Source organism: Styela clava, chromosome 3 (genome assembly GCF_964204865.1).
Source record: "Styela clava chromosome 3, kaStyClav1.hap1.2, whole genome shotgun sequence".
In the NCBI taxonomy this organism is placed as follows: domain Eukaryota; kingdom Metazoa; phylum Chordata; class Ascidiacea; order Stolidobranchia; family Styelidae; genus Styela; species Styela clava.
Window position 1 is genome coordinate 2,755,075 of NC_135252.1, and position 21,199 is coordinate 2,776,273.

At 35.8% G+C, this 21,199-nt stretch overlaps 1 protein-coding gene and 1 long non-coding RNA gene across 2 annotated transcripts; one reads left to right on the forward strand and one right to left on the reverse strand.

Moving 5' to 3' along the window:
- Window positions 1–3,300: 3,300 nt before the first annotated feature.
- Window positions 3,301–11,293, reverse strand: LOC120342193 (nuclear pore complex protein Nup50-like). The gene is made up of 8 exons (XM_039410913.2): window positions 11,021–11,293; window positions 6,216–6,444; window positions 5,758–5,882; window positions 5,427–5,539; window positions 4,773–5,100; window positions 4,611–4,690; window positions 4,285–4,519; window positions 3,301–3,722 (listed from the first exon to the last, which is right to left on the reverse strand). The coding sequence occupies exons 1-8, from the start codon at window positions 11,189–11,191 to the stop codon at window positions 3,612–3,614; spliced, it is 1,392 nt and encodes a 463-aa protein (XP_039266847.2). The 5' UTR covers window positions 11,192–11,293; the 3' UTR covers window positions 3,301–3,611.
- Window positions 6,879–9,738, forward strand: LOC144421012 (uncharacterized). The gene is made up of 2 exons (XR_013474872.1): window positions 6,879–8,487; window positions 9,279–9,738. It is a non-coding gene; the product is annotated as an uncharacterized LOC144421012 (long non-coding RNA).
- Window positions 11,294–21,199: the final 9,906 nt, after the last annotated feature.

Genomic DNA, 21,199 nt, shown 5'->3' on the forward strand with positions numbered 1-21,199 from the left:
GTTTTGAGAATTTTACTGTACATTCACGCTAATCAGCTTGACTTTTTATCAATTGTACCGTCTGTTTTGCTGATTGTGGAGTAGGAATAAACTTGAGATTGGTCTTGATCTGACAACCTACCTTCCATGAGTAGCTTACCTGCAAGCCAAACCCCATACTTTTCGATTTTCATGTCAGATGAGATTTGAGAAAAGATTCTACGAGTTAGATTGCATTTAGGATGCGTGCTGGCCGTGCAATAACGAGCGACAAGTGACCTAATAAACTTACTAATATGGATCTTATGCACCAGAAAAGTAGCGAATGTGGTATGTAACTATGGATCTTTTATGGTTTGTGAGTCAAATCGAATCAGAAAATACGCTCTTGAGCAGGTCAACCTGCCTCAGAGAAATTCAAGATTACCAGGACAACTTCAGATTTTCACCGGATTTCGGAATGTGTTTACCGATAGGGATTTGTTCAAAAAGAATTGTTTTAAAACAAATCAAGTTTTTTTGCCTGTTTTGTTCAAAATGGCTGTACTATTTGATTTTTTTGTATTAAATAGGTTGAAGAAAAATGGATGTAAAAACTTGCCAAGCTTATTATTTGCAATAAATCCTTCAAAACGCCACAAATCTCGATAATGGCTCATGCACACCTTCTCAAGCTGTAGTTCAGTGGTTGGCGCAGTAAGACGCAACCGATGAGCCATTACGTGAACGACCCTGCTGCGATAAAAACATCTTGCGAAAATTGAAATGCGATCGAATGAATGAGTTTGGAGGACCTTGAAAAACTCACTTCAACCGTAAAAAACAAAGTATGCTAAGCATAAATTACCCGAACAGTATTAACCGTAACAATGACTTCATTTTGTGAGAAAAATGTCAATACATGACCTCGAAATCCATATTATGGCTTCATAGCAGATTAGTTGTGGCGTCTATGCATCAGAGGACTATTACAATTGTCAATTAACGTAGGCTAGGTTAGGGTGTCTCATCGTTCATATTAGTAGATTACCGCCAATATAAGCATATTCTGCATTATCGCAACCCACTCGTTTTGCCGAAGGGCTGCACTTGATCGAATTGCTTTTGTAGTAGGCTCGTGAGCTAATTTTCCTGATTTTTCTTACTCAAAACGTCTTTCTGATATCTCGGCTAAACATTCCGGGTAAAATCTTATGACTTTGGTGGAGATATAAAGTGGCGATAAATGTACGCAATAGCGGTAAAAGTCAAAATAAAAAATGTTACTTACATTTTCGAAATTATAATTCCGGCTGCGTGTGCAGCTGCCAGAATGCAACGTTTTGGTGTAGTTTCGCGGCGATGCAAGGGATATTTCAATAAAAAATACAGAAAAAATTTGATTTAAAACAAGCCCTTGTTTTAAAACACGATGTTTTTTTGAGAATTGATAAAAAACAAAACCCTACTTACCGACAATATTGTTACAATTTCTCTGACTAAGATAAAACCGGTGTGTAGCGAATGTGGAATTTAACTATGCATTTTAGTGTTATTTTAACACCTTTGTATTAATAGCATATTGAATTCAGTTGAAATACGTCATTTTATCAATCTCCCTGATGGTGATTTATCGTAGCAAGGCTTTGCTCCTCATGCTTCTTTGTATCGAGCGTTCTTCGTATCGACCAATCTGTGACGCGTTGCGACCTCCATTCGAGAGTTGAGAATAACGTGTTTTTCATGTTTTGCGCAATATTACTGATTTGGATTTCAACCTTGTAACTGATAAGACTCAAGCGTATATTTCAATATATATGTTTGAATTCAATTCGATCTTGAAACTTCACAATATACGAACATTGGCATAACAATCTATTGTGTGCTTATTGACCTCTGAAGCAGTTGTGTGGTTCAAATTTTTTTGTCAGCCGGTTCCATCACAAAAGACGAATTTTTCAGCCGGTTCTGTTACAAACATAACATTGACGATAATCATTGAAGCTAACCGGTTCGCTGATCTCATAAAATTCCTTGAGTCGGTTCTATAGATCGGCTGAATCCCACCACTGCTCTGCTGAAGGAGTCAGTTGGGGCTTACTCCGCTAACGTACGTCTATTAGTAGTACGGGGGTAAGGGCACGTAGATAGGGGCATTCTCCCCTATAATTCAGGGGAAATAATACAACAGTATTCGAACATATATATTAGATAATTCTACCACCAAGATCAATTGGACCTGCATATTTTGGGACCTCCAGAAGTATGTGCACCAAGATGCCGCACAACCTGAACATGATATGTGTACCAGGTTGGGGTTCAGGTTGTGCGCCAACTTGGTGCGCGTACCTCGGGAGCGTCTACTTTTGCCCCCATGAACAATTGCATCCGTGTACATTTGCACCCATGTACATCTGCACCCACAGATATTTGACGTGGGTGCAAATGTACAGGGTTGCAAATGTCTGTTTCTATTTTTTTCTATCTCCCAAATTTATTTTGTCTGCGTGATTGTATGTGTGTGTGTGCGTGTTTTAATTAACTTGATACTTTCGGGTAACACTTCTTTTGACAACACCTTTCAATCTGAAAACTGTACGTTTTAAACCTTACTTAGAGTTTTGTTCGCGTTCTTGAATCTGTAATCAGTTCTATTCATTTTGTTTTTATTAATTATTTTATAGTCTTTTATGGAGTCAAAATATACTTATATAATTAAATTCACCCACAATGTGCCCTTTTATCCATTGTCGATTTCATACGAGCCCTATTAAAATTATTGCCACGAATTTATTCGGGATCGTGATGACATAAACTAATGCATGCTCAATCAATTATCTATTCTAAGTTATAAATTAACGGTATTCGCGAGTTTATGTTGAATCATTTGGGCGAGTTCATTACAGGATACATATTTTTCGCCAAAAAAAAAACTGCCCGTTTTGGATGGTTCGTCTGGAATACCGTTTCTAATTTTTCATTTCAACATTCTCGCATGTACAGCAGGTATGTTCAGCGCAGTGAGAAATTAAACTACTGATAGATCTTGAATTTGATGACACTGCGTTCGATTATGCCACGGGGAACTTTCAGTTTTTACTTCACCCGTCTTTTTATTTGCGATTCAAACCACATCGGGAAAAACAATATTAACATTCCTCATTGACAATTTGAAACACGGGCCACGTGATTGCTGGACGCCATTGGTAATATTCATTTTATGCAAGCGTGTCGAGTTTTCCACATGTATGAAGTGATAAATATTTCCTGTTGCGACTGCTAACAAACAATTGTGAAGCTCGCATATATTGTATTCTCACGATTCCCCATTGCTTAAAAAACTTTTAATATACGCAGAAACAGTTGATTTATTTTAAATATTCCTCTAAAATGCAAAAATCATGCCAAAACCTTTCCAAGAATGAACATTTCCATTCGTCACCAAAAGCCATATTAAAGCAGTTCGCTCCATTGCAATTTCAGATTCTATGTGAAATCTCTTCTTACATTACAATGATGTGATAGGTAGCAAAATGAAAAGTCAAACAACTTCTACACCGGCAAAGGTAGGTACGTGTAATGAATTTGTATAAAAAACAGGGTAATATACTACAATATCCTTTGGCAGTGCTTTTGTGTATACCTTTGGTACATCACCTATCCGCATCAGCTTTATCCGTGGCTTCTCGCTTCTTTTCTTCCATAATCTCAATAAGCTTATCAGCATCTTCACTTGTTTTTACTCGAATCAGGAAAGCCACAACCTACAATGAAGCAGAATACTTTATAATCTCCTGGTCACAGATATCGCTGTACTAAAAAAAGAGCAAACTACAGGGTAGGTACAGGGAATCCATAAATTCCTTAAGTACTCCTACAAAAATGCAGGAAATTCATTCAAACTTGAACTTCTGTTTGTGTATGATTGTGCTCAAAAATTTCAGTAATCTAGCTTAGCAAAAAAGTTGTATCCTCTCTGAAATATATACCCTTGACAAATATTCAGTGTCTGTCTGAAATACTCTTATCTGGTTCATGCATAGCAATTGGTGTAAGATGATCTAACCAAGGGGATGGCATGGTCATTTCGAGAGAAATATATTATATTCGAAGCAAGATCATGAATGTTTGCAATACTCTTTCAGTCTTTTGAAAAATACTGTTCGAGTTTATCAGCTTATTAACCAATTATTCAAACCATTTTTTCCAGTCAGTCATGGCATTTAGTTTACCGAAGATATTGCATTAGGAGATACCTGAAATGTAGTACAAGACAGAATGCTCTAGGCAAAATTATTTTTTCTTATAAGAAAATTTAAAGCTCACCTTGTCCTTTTCTTTTTCATTAATTGGAGGATTAGGAATACACATTATCAATACATTATTTTTTCCTTGCTTTTTAACTGGAATTGCAGGAATAAGGTGAATGTTAAGCAAGATCTGACTTATTGCAGTATCAGCTCTGATGACTAATTGTGTTTTGTCTCCAGATGGCTTTAGATAAAGTTGTCCAACACCCTTGTCAGCATAAGCACCTTCCTTTTTATAGTAAAGTTTGCACCTGTAGGAATGAATTGGAATACTTCTTCATTTAACTCTATGATAGGCTGTTATCCCTATAAGGCCCCCCAACAACATTTCGAAAACTGCACCTGATAGAGTAGAAAGCTTCTGGATCCGCAACAACATTACTTTCGGGTTTTGGTGGAACATATTCCTCTTCGTCTTTACCCTGTAAAAACAATCAACATATCTCTCATCCATAAGAACAATTTTATTCTAAAAACACTGACTAGATCTCAAACAGAATTTACCTGCCCGGACGCTTGCTTGGTTGAGCCTCCTGAACCGACCATGGATGAACTAAATGAAAATCCCGGAAATGCAGTTGTTTTTGAAACATTAAATCCTTTGAAAGGTGAAGAAGTTGTTGTGGAAGTTTGAAATCCCGAGAATAATGGTTTACTGACTGGAGCATCAGTTTTAGAGTTAATTTCAATTGGTTTTGGCTCTTCTGTTTTGCTACCAAACCCAGTCAGAGAAAACTTTGGTTTGTCAGAAACGCTTGAAGTTAGAGAAGAATTTTGAGAAGACTTTAGAGAAACTGTCTCTTGTGAATCTGATACTTGGAATGAATTTTGCCTGGAAGAAATATAGTTCAATCAATAATTACTGCAGGGTATTTTTCGTACAAAAGACATAATCAATGTGATTGTATTAAATAAATGTGGAATAATAGTGCATTGAACTATTTTTTCAATCGATTAAGTCCATCTCCAAATAATGGCAAGAAATTTTATGAGATTTTAACTATTGAACAGACCGAGATCACAAAAACTTTTACCAATTTGTTTTTGCTGTAATTTATAAACAATGTTCGAAATTTAATGTAACATACTTAAAACCGTAAAGCATTTCTTATTAATTCAGCAAAGAATAGCATAAGCCATAAAGGGTACATTACTTACGATGAACCTTCATTGTCTGAATGTCCATACTTGTCATCTATTTCAGATAAATATTTTTTATAATCCAGAAAAATAGGAGTGAGATCGCACAATGGATTCTTTTCCACATGATTCTGAAATTAATAATAGGTTACCAAAAACTTCTCGAAACAAACTATTTTCACATTTATGAATCAATTGGAACTGAGTGGCTCATAATGGATCAGATCAACAAAATTTTATAAAATAGACATTGATTCGTTACTGACTAAATTGTACAACTAAATTTTCTATTCTAGCATTCAAATAAAAATTGCTCCTAACAAAATATATTTTGCGATTGATAGGATACCTTTATCCATTCACTAACACTTCGATTCAAAGCACTGAGCTGCCTGTTGTATTCTCTTGAGTTTTGTGTTGTATCATCATCACTCGACTTTATTTCAATAGTTTTTGAAGTTGTACTATCCGCGGCTAAAGTCAAAATTAAGCTCAGATAAAATGAAAACATTGTTATAATACCACTGAAAAATATTAAAAAGGCATTAAACTTGGGACCTTTGAATAAGAATTAGTTTCAAATCGTGCTAGCCCAGATATGTTTGAAGTCACAGGCTGAAGATTTCGAGTTTAAACTCCAAGTGCACATCTAAAGTGTAATATATTAAGTAAAGTCAGACAGTATACCAAACTAAATATCATAATCCTCATGAAACAGTAGCTTCTACATGGTTGTGACTTGTGAATGCTGGTTTATAGCCTTGTTCACAGTTTGGGTGCTGAATATTCAGTAAAAAAAATATTTACTTTTGGATTCTAACGTCCTAGTAGATGATTTATCCCCTGATGAAGATTGAATAGTTGGCTGAGTTGCAGCTGATCCACTGGATCCAGTAGATTGAAACATTGAAAACGGTTTCATTTGAGAAACATTGCTTCCATTTCCAGAAGTTGGTAGATTGAAACCACCGAACGAAGGTTTGGTACTATTTGTTGGGGCTTTCAATCCACCAAAACCAGAAAATGCCGAGGCTGTCTGAAATAAATCCAATTTGACAAATCTTATTCAGACATAATAAGAATATAGTAAAATCTATGCTCTACCTGACTATAAAACATATTAAAAAGAAATCGATAAAATAGAGAGAGATATAATAATTATGTATGCGTGAAATAATTAAACACTTTTAGGTGACCACGGACCACTTCCAAATTTAAATACTGTATAAGACTATCAGTGTATGCTTTAAATCAGAGGAGTGCAATATCCAGCCCGTCGAACATGTTTGGCACGTTAAAGACTTTATTATCCATTATTATTATTTTAGGAAGCTTTATTTATAGGAATTTGAAAAATTATCCATACAAAAAGTAATCTCGATGCCACTTTGATATATCATCTCACTTGCTTAATGTGATCTCAATCGTATACCAAAGTGGCAATAATTGTGGTGGCACTTCGGCATGCGTTTTATCTCATTAAGATATTCTCATCGAATTCGATTTCTAACCCTAACTAAAATCACACTACTAAGATCGCATACCAAAGTAGCACGGAAATCTTTTTTTTGCTAATGTTAGCTCAACTTCAAGTTGCTAGAAACTAATAGGTTGTTCGATGGTCTGGCCCTCAAGTGTCGCCAAATTTTTTTGTTTTGACCCATTGCGATAAACCTTACTTTAGTTTTTGTCAGTTTGCATGCTCACCTGTAATCAATTTTTATTTATACAGTTAGAGACTAAGTTTTTATAAATTATTTTATTGTCTGATTATGAAGTCATCTTGCCGTCTTGATTATGAAGTCGAAATAAGCTTAACAATACTTAGGGTGGAGATCAAAAAGGTAGTTTAACCTCGAATCAGAGTTTAACTTTGGATCGGCGGTTTAGGTCCGGATCAAAAAGGTGGTTTAACTTTCTGTGACGTAAATCTCGACTTAAAATCGGCGATTTTTTAAACCTGGTCTGGAGGTGGTTTAACTCGGTTTGTCCAGTGCATTTGGATTGCGGCGTTTGTCGTGTTGGATGTTATCGCTTACCGTACAATCTATATTGTATTCTGGGGCGACAAAAGGAGTAGCAGGGAGCTCTGTACAAGCGTCACGACGAATAAATAATTGTATACCTGTACCACGAGGCTGCGATATGTAGCATTCGCGGTGGTACCTGTGCTGTACCTAGTACCTACCGTACTACGCCCGAACAAAATTATTTACAACGTGGAATGGGGCTATACTATAATAAATCTAGTAAGGTAAATACATACCCAGCGTATTGATACATTTCTGTAGGCTATTTGCGTTTTTTAATTTTCTTAGCAGTTTTTGTGAAGATTTATTTTAACTTAGATTGTAGACTACAGTTATACCAGTAGCCTATTGCTATATGGGTTCTTGTCATAAACAGACATAGGGCCCAGTATTTTAGTACAGTTTCGTTGATAAGCAGTTGCGCAGTGGTACCGTCGAACAGATACTCCTAGTCCTAATACAGTAATATAAACTTCAAAATGTTTTAACAAAAATGATATATTTTCAGATATTTAGATCTACCAGTGCCCAAAAGATTCCTTTTAATTATATTTTGTGTATGAGCAGAACTAAGATTTACCTACGATATCCATGTATCACTACTGCACTGTGCCCCGGTGTATGTATCTTGTCATCGGCTAATTCACAAGTCTGCAAGTTCCCGAAGTAGATAGCAGAAGGTTGACTGGATATTTTGATGTACACCAATGTAAAATCATATTGCATGTTATTGGTATGCTGTTTGCACAGATGTACGATATTTATGGTATTAATGATTCTGACTCTTGCTATATAAAATGAAACTAGAATATTGAAGTACCGTGACCATGAATTTCACCAAATGCTAGATTGCAGAAATGAGTATATTGATAACTATATATTGCCAATAACTTATCATGAATGCAAAGGTTCATGCTATCATAACATTTCTTTAATGTAACATTGTTTTCTGATTTTTCATTTATTTCTACAGCTGTTTCAAATCAAGTAAACTGTCTGAGTGCCATGATGATGATCAATTTCATCAGCTCTATTGGTAGAGCAAATTTGTGAGTTTGTCACTATTTAAATGTCATATTATTTGTATGTAAACTGTCCTAAATTCACGTTCGTATCAGCTTCTTTAGTATCAGCTGTTAAATGAAAATTATTTTTAGTTTGTGTGTATAATCTGTATTATTCGTATAATGTGAGGATGGTGACCGTACATTTGAACCCATGTACATTTGAACCCATGCGTCTATCCACGGGTTCAATCTATATGCGGGTGCTAAAACCCATGGGTTAGGGTTAGTATGGGTTTAACTATCCGTGAAACAAAAAAAATTCCATAGGTGCAATAGCATACAGGTGCAATTGTCATGGGTTCAAATGTACGTGGGTTCAAATGTAATGGAACCTGTGAGGATACTTTCATCAAGGTAAATTTCTTATTGGTATTGTCCCAGATATGTTCAAGTAACCGAGATGTGACAAACTTTTCAAAATCATTCCCATTAGTCATTTCTTGTTACATGCAGGCAAAACTAGTGTCACATGATTTTAGAGTAGAGCAAAGTTGTTCGACATGCAATCACAATCGAAGACAAAAGAGCCTTCATTTAATATCTGAAAACTAAAAATACTCTACTGTTTTACTTTTCCAAATTCATATAATTAAATATACATTGGATTTTATGTAATTCAAAAATATCATTTCAGAATACAAAAAAATCTGTACAAATTCGAATACAAATTATTCGGTTTTAGTCATTGCCTAGGTCGAATTTGGTTCTTTAATATCTAGCGCACTTCATCAATATACTATCTTTAACCCTGTATTTTCATTTATACTGTTCAGGTCATGAAGACAAACAACTGTTATGGATAGGATTATAGTAAAAGTGTTGTCAAGTCAAGATTGCAGCAGTGCTTTATTTTACGACTTCGTGTCCAACAAATATGTGGAACCCGCCTTTGTGTCCAACAAATATGTGGAACCCGGTTAACTTAAGCTTAACAAACAAATTATTCTTGCATGCTAAAACATTTGAAGCAAAAGTAATTATGTCGATTTTTCGTCACTTGGCGAGTCTTTCGCAGAAGAAATAAATAAAACTTTTAAATAGCAACGAAAGCAACAACTATGATTGCACCTGTGTCTGTGTGCATCTGTCTCAAAGCTGTAGAGCCAGGATAAAATTTAGCACCTCTTCCGAATTGATTCTATACTTTTTCCATTTCTTGAATGTCAGTACATTTTAGCAGTCATTTGAACAAATGAATATTAGTTATTTTTGCAATACAAATTTTCAAAATAATATTATGTTAAATATGTAGAAGCCTGTGGCCCAGAACTTGCCAGGGATAGGTTTTCAGCTGAAGTGTGTTCATTTCGTCTGTTTTCACTCTAAGTAGGATGTGGGTTCTATAATTGAAGTCTGTTTGTTGTTACGCTGAGGTTTAGGAGAAAATGTTAGATTCAATTGGTGTTGTAGACCAGGGTCGTCCAACTCGTGGCCATCGGGCCATATGTAGAAGCATTTCTAGGTGTTTGCAAAAATAGCCTGTCAAGACAGACCATAACTCGTCTTGTTGAAGAGCTTGGGAATTCTATCGCGAGAATTTTAATCGCAAAAGCGGGATATTTTTTATTGTATTCCTTGGCGCTTGAGGAAGCGCTGACATTAAGTTTACTGCTCAGTTGGTGACTTGCTATCTTTTTGCGGGTAGTTAATGATGATATAAAATTACCGTGGAGACCGCAGCCATTGCCCCTGTTAAGGGTTTGACTAGAAGCATTGATTTGTTCGACAGCTGTGATAAAAATGATTAAGCGTCTTGTCTTTGGCTAAACTTTCGGGAATAACCACTGATGATGACCCGTCAATGTTTGGAAAACAACAGTTTTATTGTTCTAATAATTGTGAAAAATCGATGTGAGGGTATTTTTTTATTATTAACCTGTAGTAGTGTAGCAAAACTAGATCATAACTAACATGTCAATTGGCCCGCGCAATTATTAATGAATTACATGTGGCCCTTAGACCAAAATGGTTAGCCGACCCTGTTGTAGTTGTAGACTGTACCAGTAGTGGGAAGAATTCTATTTATGATAAAGTGTTATTATTTCGATATTTCGTGTGATGCGCGTCAGCTCTTCGTAGTTCTACCGCCCAGATTGTTTTGCTTCGGCAATATCAACGAAATACATCAAAAACCGACTTTGCAAAGACAGCAAATTACAACAAAATTGGGTTCGCGTTGTCATCGCCATGGGAATACGGGGTCAAAGAGCAACATGCCACGACGTTTTAATGAAATGCCTCGTGGCGTCGGACTTAAACCACGATTAGTTAAGTAACCGCTAAACTAGGTTTTTGATCACCGGTTAACTATCGAAGTTAAACCGAGTTTAACTAACCCGAGATTAGTCTTAATCCAAGTTTAAGTTAAGTGAGGTTTTTGATCTCCACCCTTAAACTAGGCTATAATAGAGTAAAATGATAAAATTAGTCTACTGAATTATTATGTTATCCTGGTTTAGCATAACTATACAACACAACACCATTTAGTAATTATTCTGTTATTTGCAACACTCACCGATTGTTGACTGCTACCAACAATCCTACGCTTTGCTTTTCGAATAACACGGGTTTGCAAAACATCATTATCCGCTGTCTTGAATGTTCCAGAGTTATCGTCATCATCAACCTCATCTTCCTTGTCCCAATTTTGGTCTGTTAAGTATTTATCAGCGACACGCTTCGACATCGTGGCGCTAGACCTAGTTCACTCATTCACGAATCGCAGAATTGAGCAAGTAACGTGCAAGTGACCAAAATAACCCTGCTGAGGAACGAAATACTGTATCTTCAATAAGGCACATATATGAGGCACATCTGGCTTCTAGTGGAGGCATATGCCACGAGAATATCGAGGCATCTAAAAAAGTTCGAAATCACTATCGGGACAATAAAAGAATAAATTCATTTTATATTTTGTAAGTCTTAGTTTCATATAACGTTAGGCCTATTTGTAAATATTAGAGTAGGATAAAGTAAATATATAGTTTAAATTAAAAGTAACACTACCTGTGAATGCGTGGTTGAGGAATGATTCTTCAAAATTCTTGCCACAAAATAACTTCGGGACGCGTTTATTGTAATAATAAATTTAAATATAAATAGAAAAAAATCGGCATTGATTGAAGAAAATTTGTATTGTGATAAATGAAAAATTTAATTTTTCAACAAAACTATATCTTTGTAATGTTAGCAATAAACTAAAGCCTTCAATTCGTATTTTTACCGACTGTGGTTCTGTGCATTCACATGGCATTCGTTCTGCTTCCAAAGGAGCGTTTTTCAATCCTCGAATAAACTCAAATTTAGCTCAATATTTAATCAGAATCATTGGGCTCAAAATTTGAAATGATATTCCTGACATTTTCAAAACCTTCTCTTATAAAAAATTTAAATCTGAGTTCATGAAACAAATCATATCCAAATATTAATTATGAAGGCAAATCTATTTTCAAATGGATACTGGTGTGGATATGTCATGTATAAGAGTGTATTTATACCTGGTTCTCCCCAGTTTGAAAATATTTGTGCCATGTACATGTCCAACCGTATACTCTTTAATCTACCAATATTTTCATTTTTATCAAAATTTTAAAACCTACATCTCTAAATTGTGTAGAATATCGTATTATAATATACAGTATTGTAAAAATATATTCACAGTTTTCTTCCTTGCCAAACCATGATTAGACATTTCATAATATTGCACGCTTAATTTTTACGCATGGTACCGCTTACATTTACATGGTGGATGTTTTATCTATGACTTCCCTGGTGTGTAACGTTATCTATGACTTAACTGGGATGTGCGTATGATTGCAACCTAACAATTGTACTGCCCAAGTAAACACTAGTTTACTAAATTTTGCTTCAAATTTCAAAACAGATCCGGCCCGTGGAGTAATAATAATCCAGCCCTCGACGCTTCACTGAATTTAAGTAACAAAACGGCTGTTATGACGGTTATATTTTTTACGTAACAGAATTTATTGTGAGACACGTGTAGGCTAAACTAAATTATATTATACCCTAACAAGTATATATTCCACAAAACCTCGTTTAATGAGCTTATAGACGAATGGCAACAAAACGCAAAGTTGATGCTAAGTGCAAAGGGTTCAATGGCGCTGAAAATATTCGAATGAAATTTTTTCGGATGCAATGCAATGATGAAATCAATCTATATTCAATTCGAGAAATGTATTCCTTCTTGATTTCATTTTTTATCGTGAAAAGTATCATTCGTTCGTTTTTTCAACTTTCTGAAAATAGCGAGCGCGCGACAAAAGGTTGCCGACCCCTGCCAGGGTGGTCGCTAGAAAAGCAGGAAATTTGAAGGTCAGATGAGATTACGAATAAAATGCGTGCTAACTCATTACGTATCGATTTTAATAGGTAAGTATGTTGATAGGTATTTGTTTGTCTGTATGTCTGTCTGTTAGATGCACGCGATATCTCACAAAAGCGAGATTGAATCTGCACCAGATTTTGCATGTGCATTCATCATATGTCGTACCAGAAGCCTATTGATTTTGGATGAATTATGTCGTATAATTTGCGAGTTATTAATTAATTAGTGATGGGACGCAAGGCGTCACTATGAAGTAAGAGCGCTGTTTTGGGGGTACCCTAACTTTCGATCGATAAGTCTTCGGTCTCTGACCGATATTCTCGTTTCTTTTTCGATACGTTTTTATTTATTTCAGGTTGATGAATGTTACCCCGAGCATCATTTCTTGTTTATTTCCGTAACAATTACAAATCAGCAATAAGTTTGTTATGTTTGAATAGAAATGATAGATTTGAACATGTGAGCGAGTTTGTGAGCGCCAACTCTCCAAACCACTCGCAAAATCAGAGCTGAATATTTGGCAATAACAACGTGAATATAGGGAGAATCTTCCAGGGGTGAAGGAAACATCCATACTGGTCAGGTTTTATTCGATTTCTATTTTGAAACCCATATTGTGGAGGAAGGCAGGAAAGAGCTTTCAGACTTTGAAAGGAAAGTGGTTATTCTTTTCAATAGTGAAAATCCGACTTTCATACATATTTCGAATGGTCATCGAAAACTTTTAATTCTCGTATTTTATTCTTATTTATTATGTGCTTTCTGGTTTGACGAAAAAATATTGACGAAATTATCTATAAATTAAAAATAAATTCTCTCTCCTCCTTTTCGCAACTATCACACGCAGAAAACACATTATGGAGGGTATTTGTCATCATAAAAACAAGTGTACAGGACAGTGTCACGGCAAATAACATAATACAATATTCCGTCTTTCTGCGATGTTAACACGATATTTGCTACTTTATTGTTGTATGTATGTCAATATTATTGTATGTTATTAGTTTATCCGAAACTTCAATGAACAATTGTTAGCTGCTATAAAGCCCGTCTTATTCAACACTATAAGCATAAGGGATAAGATTAATATTCAATGCCATTCCGGCTTCAATAAAATGATGAAATTGACTCAGGTAAATAATAAGGGCGAACTCTCGAAAAGTATATCAGGTGACGGCACATTTGCACCCATGTAAATTTATTTACTCACGTAAATCGCACCTGTATACTTTTGTACCCACCAAAATTTGCACTCATAGATATTTCCACCTTGAAAATTGGCACATACGCACATCTGATCCCATACTGCATACGGTTCTGTTGCCCGGGGAAAGTTTCTGATAACGATGCCACCTATTCGTATATTATCTGATATGCCTATATCTTCTGCTTTGGCTATTTCATGAGATAGTTGTGGTTTGGAATCGCAAAAATCTTGTCACCTGATCATCACAACGCTAACTTTAACTGGCCAAGCCTCCATGTATAGATTACACGGGTATAGATTACATGTATACAGGAGCAGAAGTAGTAAATGGAAGAATGTTCTAAAAATTGTAACCCGAATACGGTTAAGCACATTAAGTATATTACATGCGTGTCATGTATCGTATATAATATATCGTATCGAAATCGAACATTAAAGCTGGGCCTTTCGTTCTTACTCAGAAGTGAAGCAGACTCATCTCTTTCAGGCGACCACTGAAATGCTAACAGATACTGAAACTTTGATACCGTAGAATTATGGTGATAAAACAAAGTTTTACAGAAACATTTTAGACGGTCCATGAGCTTTACGTGAAACACAAAATAGCAAATCGGAATTAGTCTAGAACTTGCTAAGACAACAGATCGAAGGTAGCCGCATACCAGACTACATGGGAAGGCATGATGTTTTATATAAAAGCAAATATTATATTTCTTTTCCAATCGAGATCAATGGAACTTTACGCACACATGGCAAGTAAAATGCAGTCACCGAATGCTGCCTGAATCACACCAAATGTTTAAGATCTTGGAACATAAGGACTTAAAAAATATATATGTTACAATTCATTGGTATTGAACCAGTCCACAAGTTGTATATTTCATTAATTTTGTATTTTACTTTCAACGTATTTTTCGCTATGGTGGACCAGTCGTACTAAAATTTCCAATGTTAATCCTTCTTATTTTGACAACGAACTTTTAGATTTTAACGCAATCTGGATTAAACACATGTTGGTGTAATTGATGCCTCAATTAGGAGAATTTAAGTTTGTGTCAGGTGAAGAAATTTGGAGATAGTATTGGTAAGTAAGCGATGCGGAAGGGCAAATAGATTTGAAAAAGTTGAAAAAAAAAACGATCGTCGCGGATTAGTTTGAAAAATTTAAGAGATAAGTGATTTATTTTCAATAATATATAATACTTTGATAACACTTATCTAACATCCACTCAAGTGATGCACACAATCAGTCAATGTCATATGCGGTGGTGGGATTCAACCGGTTCGCACCGGTTCTATAAAACCGTCTCAAAGAAGTTTATGAGATCAGCGAACCGGTTAGCATTATTAAAAAAAACATGTAAATATGACTTTTGCGATGGAACCGGCTGACAAAATATTTGAATTCCACCACTGGACATATGCATATATATACTATCAATTTAATATACATATGAAGACATTTATATAATGTACAACCAATGTCATATGTCTTATATTCAACTCAATATACATATACAGTGACGTAAAAACACCGCCAATCCATTTCATATTCATTTACTTGCTGTATATTATGTACTGGTGCGCTTGCATCTACATGTCGCAAGCTTGGAAGTCATATTGATATAATGAGTGCGTTAAGATTAGGGTTTTAAACATAACTTTCAGGAACTCCAAAACGGCTTTTGATGGAAGTTACTTATAATAAGTGTAAAATAAATGTAATAAATTATTGTGATATCAGCATCATTTAGCTTTATATGCATATAACTTGGCAGTATATGTAGGCTTACCATAAATCTGAAACAAAAAACCGGGACGGTGCGATTTGGCAAACATTCGGTCGATTGCCAGTCTTTGTAATATTGAAACGTCTACCATGTCATTAAGGGTATATACGGCTGTAAATCTCTACTGATCATTGAATTAGGAAAAACACAAAAAAATAGTTTGTACGAGTATTATTTATTTAGACCAAAAGTATTGTCCGCAGAGGGAACCCTTCTCAAAAATTCATGTTCTGATTTTTTCATAAAACTGATAACAAGAGACATCACCATTAAATTTGCATGTCACGAGTGCTTTTATATATTCTTCTGGCATTCTGAACCTGCTTTCGGATCAAAAAAATTTAACTATGGAGAAAATCCGTTCAACAGATGCCGATGTTCCGGCAAACAAAATCTACGAGTTTCTGCAAATTCGAAATGCTAATATTTCTGTTAGAAAAAACGTTAAACATCTCTGTCCACTTAATTTCAACCGGCAAAGTAAGCCAAATTGCATTTGAACCATGCTCAGATAAATATCTCTTCATCGGTATTTGTCGAAAAGTGCATCGCTATTCAAAATCTGACTAGCCAACCAAACATATATATCATTTATCAATTTTGAAGACCAATCACTTCAGTCCAGTTTATTTCACCCTTCAAATTTGTCCATATGTTTGGCCTGACAGCATTGTAGGCTTCCTCATGCAGCTACGATAGACATTTCTCGTAAAAATCGCAAACATTACGTCGATTTCGCTAGAGCGTTCCAAGGATTTCAGAAGTACAAGCGATTGCGACGGAATTAACAGACTTTACCCTTTTTCTTTCAAATTTAGCTTCACCTTTGACATCTACGACAGGGATCGGCAACCTTTTGTCGATCGCGGGCCAAAATTAAGGGTTGCGAGTCATTGGAGGGCCGCACATATTTTCAAAAGGCTCGAATAGAATATAGATTTTTTTCTTCATTGCATCTCAAAAAATTCCATTTGAATATTTTCAGCGTCATTGAATTTGCACTTAGCATCAACTTTTCTGCGTTTTGTTGCCATTTGTCTAATTATAATTAAATTAAAGGCTCATTAAACGAGTAATTGTGAATTATATACTTGTAAGGTAGTTCAAAAAATATAATCGTCAAAACGGCTGTTTTGTTACTATAATTCAGTGAAGCGTCACGAGCCGGATTATAATACTCTGCGGGCCGGATCCGGCCCGGGGGCCGTAGGTTGCCGACCCCTGATCTAAGGCATTACTATTATCTTTTTCCAAAATTAAAATAATTTTGCTGAAGTAGGTGAGCTTGCAAAGGACAAATTTCAAGTGAAGTTCGTACGTTGGAACATTTAAGCATAAGAGTAGGACATCCTTCTTGAGAATTTGAATAACTTATCAAGCTTTCAAACATTTCCGTAATCCTTTGCAAAGCAGGTAATAAAGGGAGAAACCGAGTGTTGCCATGCTGTAATAGCCGTTGATATTCAATATCAACAAAATCGCAGAATGGTTTCTGCTCTGTTACTCGGACAGTGTGAATGTAAAAATAATCATACATTCTGACAACAACACAAACAGGCAAAGTATCTACTGCATGTTGGAAAGGGCATCGCAGTGCAGTGTTGAACTACATGAGCCGCACAATCTATACCGGTTATATTTCTTTTAGTTTGAAAAAAAAGCATTATTTGTTTTTCGTCTTTTACGCCTCCAAAGTTGGTGCTGCAGTTATCCGCCCAGAATCCAACAACTTTTCCGAGAACAGAGAGCAAGTATTCAGTAAAAGTTTTGGCGGTTTCCCTGGGTAAAGATTTGAATTCTAATAGTTTTATCTTCACACCAACATCAGGTAAAAAATAACGAACCACAACTGGAACAAGCTTTAAATTTTTTCTGTTTGATGCATCGAAGGTTACTGATACGAAACTGGTTTAAAGTAAATCGTCATTAGGTTCAGAGGAGAACAGCGGAGCAATGCAATTAAAAATCACCGACTCTCATTTATTTCTGGCTAAGCGTGCAAAATCAGCGAATCCGCTTATCAGACAGCGGACATCAGAAATTCTAACTGTGTATATTTACAAGTTAACGCAAATTTAGGCTAAAGAAAAATTAATTTAGAGGTGCAGTCAAAACTTTGGCCATGAATAGCAGTGTGATAGTAAAACATATACCGATTGTGACATAATAATAGAGCAATTTCTCTCTCTCTCTGAACTAGCGAAGTGTGCCGCAAACAGTGGTAAATGGACTGCCACCGTTGAAAAAAAATAGTAATAATAATGAATATGAATTTTTTACCCACGACAGTCGTGCTGACAAACCGGGACATTTGAGTCAACTGGCCGGGACGCCGGGACAGCTCGTCAAAGCCGGGACTGTCCCGGCTAAACCGGGACGTATGGTAAGCCTAAGTATATGTGTGGCACGTTACCAAGCCTATCGCCGATGGCCGTGGGACTAGTTCACCGAAGACAGATTTTCAATGGTGTTGTTATGACCATTACGTCTACTCATATTTTCCTATTTTAGATATTGGCCGTTCCGGAATTTTCGCAAGCGTTTTTAACGAACTCGTCGTATGGGCTGTTTTGGAGTATTATGTTTTCCATATATCTGTCCATCCGCATAGGACTGCAGATTTTTCATGTATATATCGCAATGTGCATATGTATGTTCATTGTGGAGGCAACCGCATCTGCAGCATACACATACAGTGCATGTTTATGAAATGAGTTGGCTTTGTTTGTACATTCACCCAAATGGCTGTATTTGTATATTGAATTGTATGCACATGCATATGACTTTGACAGTATATGTATGCTGTATTTGGTTGGCGGTATATATATGTATATTCTTATCTGTCTATGTATGTAAAGTTCCCGTGCATGAAAATGATATTGAGGAGTGGAATGAGAGAAATCTACTAAGTTCATGAAAGCGCAAACTTGGAAAGGGTTCCAGGAAGTTCCGCGGAATACAAACACAAAATACAATTATAATAAAGTAATGATGATTTATTGAATTATTACTTATCGATCTTAAGATCGGTAAGTATATTGATAGGTATTTGTCTGTATGTCTGTCTGTCTGTGTGTGTGTCTGTTAGATGCATGCGATATCTCACGAAAGCGAGATTGAATCTGCTCCAGATTTTGCATGTGCATTCATCTTATCTTGGACCAGAAGCCTATTGATTTTGGGCGAATTATGTCGTATAATTAGCGAGTTATCAATCAATTATTGATATAGTGATCTAGATTTTTGTAAAGCGAGAGAATTTTGAAACCCGCCGAGTGTGTGTGTGCGATGCGCAGTGCGCAAGTTACAAGAGCGGATGAATCGAAACTGCAGTTTCTGCTTTGGGGGAACCCCTAACTATCGATCGATAAGTCTTCGGTTTCCAACCGATATTCTCGTTGAATTATTATATATTGAAAACTTTTGACAAAAAATCTGTACAAAAATGGAATAAGAAACGGCGGAACTTTAATTTTATGACGTATATATAAGTAATCTTATGATTATCTTATTGCTTCACGTTTGAGAACATCTAGTTTGTTGTTTTCTTCTTTAAGTTGACGCTTGTTGTCATTTCTGTACTTGATTCTTCTGTTTTGGAACCAGATTTTTACTTGCGCGTCTGTGAGTCTGAGCTTATTGGCAAGCGCCCGTCTTTCAATACCAACTATGTATTGCTGGCTGTTGAACTCATTTTCCAAATGCTCCAGTTGTTTTTGAGTAAACACGGTCCTTGCTCGTTTTGACTTTAATTTCTGAGGTTTAGGATTTGATGAATAAAAACACACATTTGGCTTAATATCTTTGCCGACTGAACGTTTTGTCTCAATAGGTACATACGAAATTGACGGTAGTTTATGATACATCCAATTTTGCTGCACAACTTTGCTTAATCCTGGATGGAAATAGTATGAATCATTGGTATACTTATACATATGACTGTAGCATTTTGTAGGTGGTATATATCCGTTGCTTCTTATTTTGGGTCGAGGTGATTGAGATAGAGCAGACTGACTGTGGCTCGATTCTGGTCGTGATTTATTGGGATCACTGCCATAAATTTCACTGCCATTTCCATCCGTTCTAGTAATATTCAATTCGTCGACATCTTCAAATGACGAAAATCCCGAATCAAGTGAATCGTCTTCTCTTATTGTTGGCGGAGTATTTTGAAGTTTTCTTTTTTTGCTTGGGCTTTCGGTCGAATGTCCCAGTATTGCGTCAATTGTGAATAGGGTATGCTTCTTCTTGTTTCGGTGGTTGTTGAACTTTGCGACTGGTTTGCAGTAAATTGATGAGTGGCAGATTTTGCTCTTCTGATTTACAACGGTAACTTTCATTGAATCTGAAACATCATCCGAAGAAAATTTTCTTTTTCTTGTGGTAATTTCTTCTAAATCTGAAACGCCTGCGTAATTGAAGCGAAGAAATGGCGTCCATTGAGCATTTGAGAGAGCTTGGTAAGGATGGCGATAAGAAATCATTTCGTATAGTTCTTGATATTGTCTTGTTTTTCCAATGAATGACTTTCTATAGAATGATCGATGTTTATATATTACATTTTGATACTGAATAAAATGACAATTATCATACGATTGATTAAACTTATCTGGAGCCGATCATTACTGAATTAGCCTCAAATCTATAAGTATCTGCTAGCACTTATCTAATATAACAAATATAACAACTGATAAGGTTTATTAACGTTTGATCATCCTAACATATTAATTGTTCCTTATCTAATGTAAATCACCACAGCTCTAGCCTCTGAAGATATTAGGTTAATTAGGGGACAAAAATATTTGATTACAAGTTATCATAAAAGATCAAAAGATTTTTAAGAAGAGTCGTATGACAACCAGTCGAATTCTAATCCTGCATCATCTGGAATCATATGTATTAAAAATTTCCCCCGAAAAGGGCTGGTACATTTTTTTTCGTGCAATCTGTCATATAAACACATATGAAGAGATTTACCACTGACAGGGTGCGAGCCTTCAGTATATATATTGTTTATTTTTGTGCACTTGTTTCAAAACTCCAAGACATTGAAGTGGAAAGACATTTATCTTCAGCAGCTTTTATGTTTTCTTGAGTTGGCTTACATAGCATTCCATCGTGTGGTAAATACATAGAAACTTTTAGTTTGTTACCACGCGCAAAACTTTTTTAAAGTCTTCGCGAGCGTTGGCAATTCTATCTGGTTTGGCTAAAATTATGTCCAGCTTACCGCCCTTTGGGACATTTCCAAGTAGATGTTTATCTATTTCGAAGACGTCTTTTGACGAGTAGCCATGTAAAAGTTCCAAAAGCTTTTTTTCCCGTTATGTCCTTGTAATCGTTCTCCAT

Excerpts from the sequence above, each read along its gene's own strand:
- LOC120342193 (XM_039410913.2), bottom strand. The coding sequence starts at position 11,191 with ATGTCGAAGCGTGTCGCTGATAAATACTTAACAGACCAAAATTGGGAC. Across the intron at positions 5,883-6,215 it reads TAGGACGTTAGAATCCAAAA|CCGCGGATAGTACAACTTCA; the intron begins GTAAATATTTTT and ends TTTTGACTTTAG. Across the intron at positions 5,540-5,757 it reads GTGTTAGTGAATGGATAAAG|AATCATGTGGAAAAGAATCC; the intron begins GTATCCTATCAA and ends TATTAATTTCAG.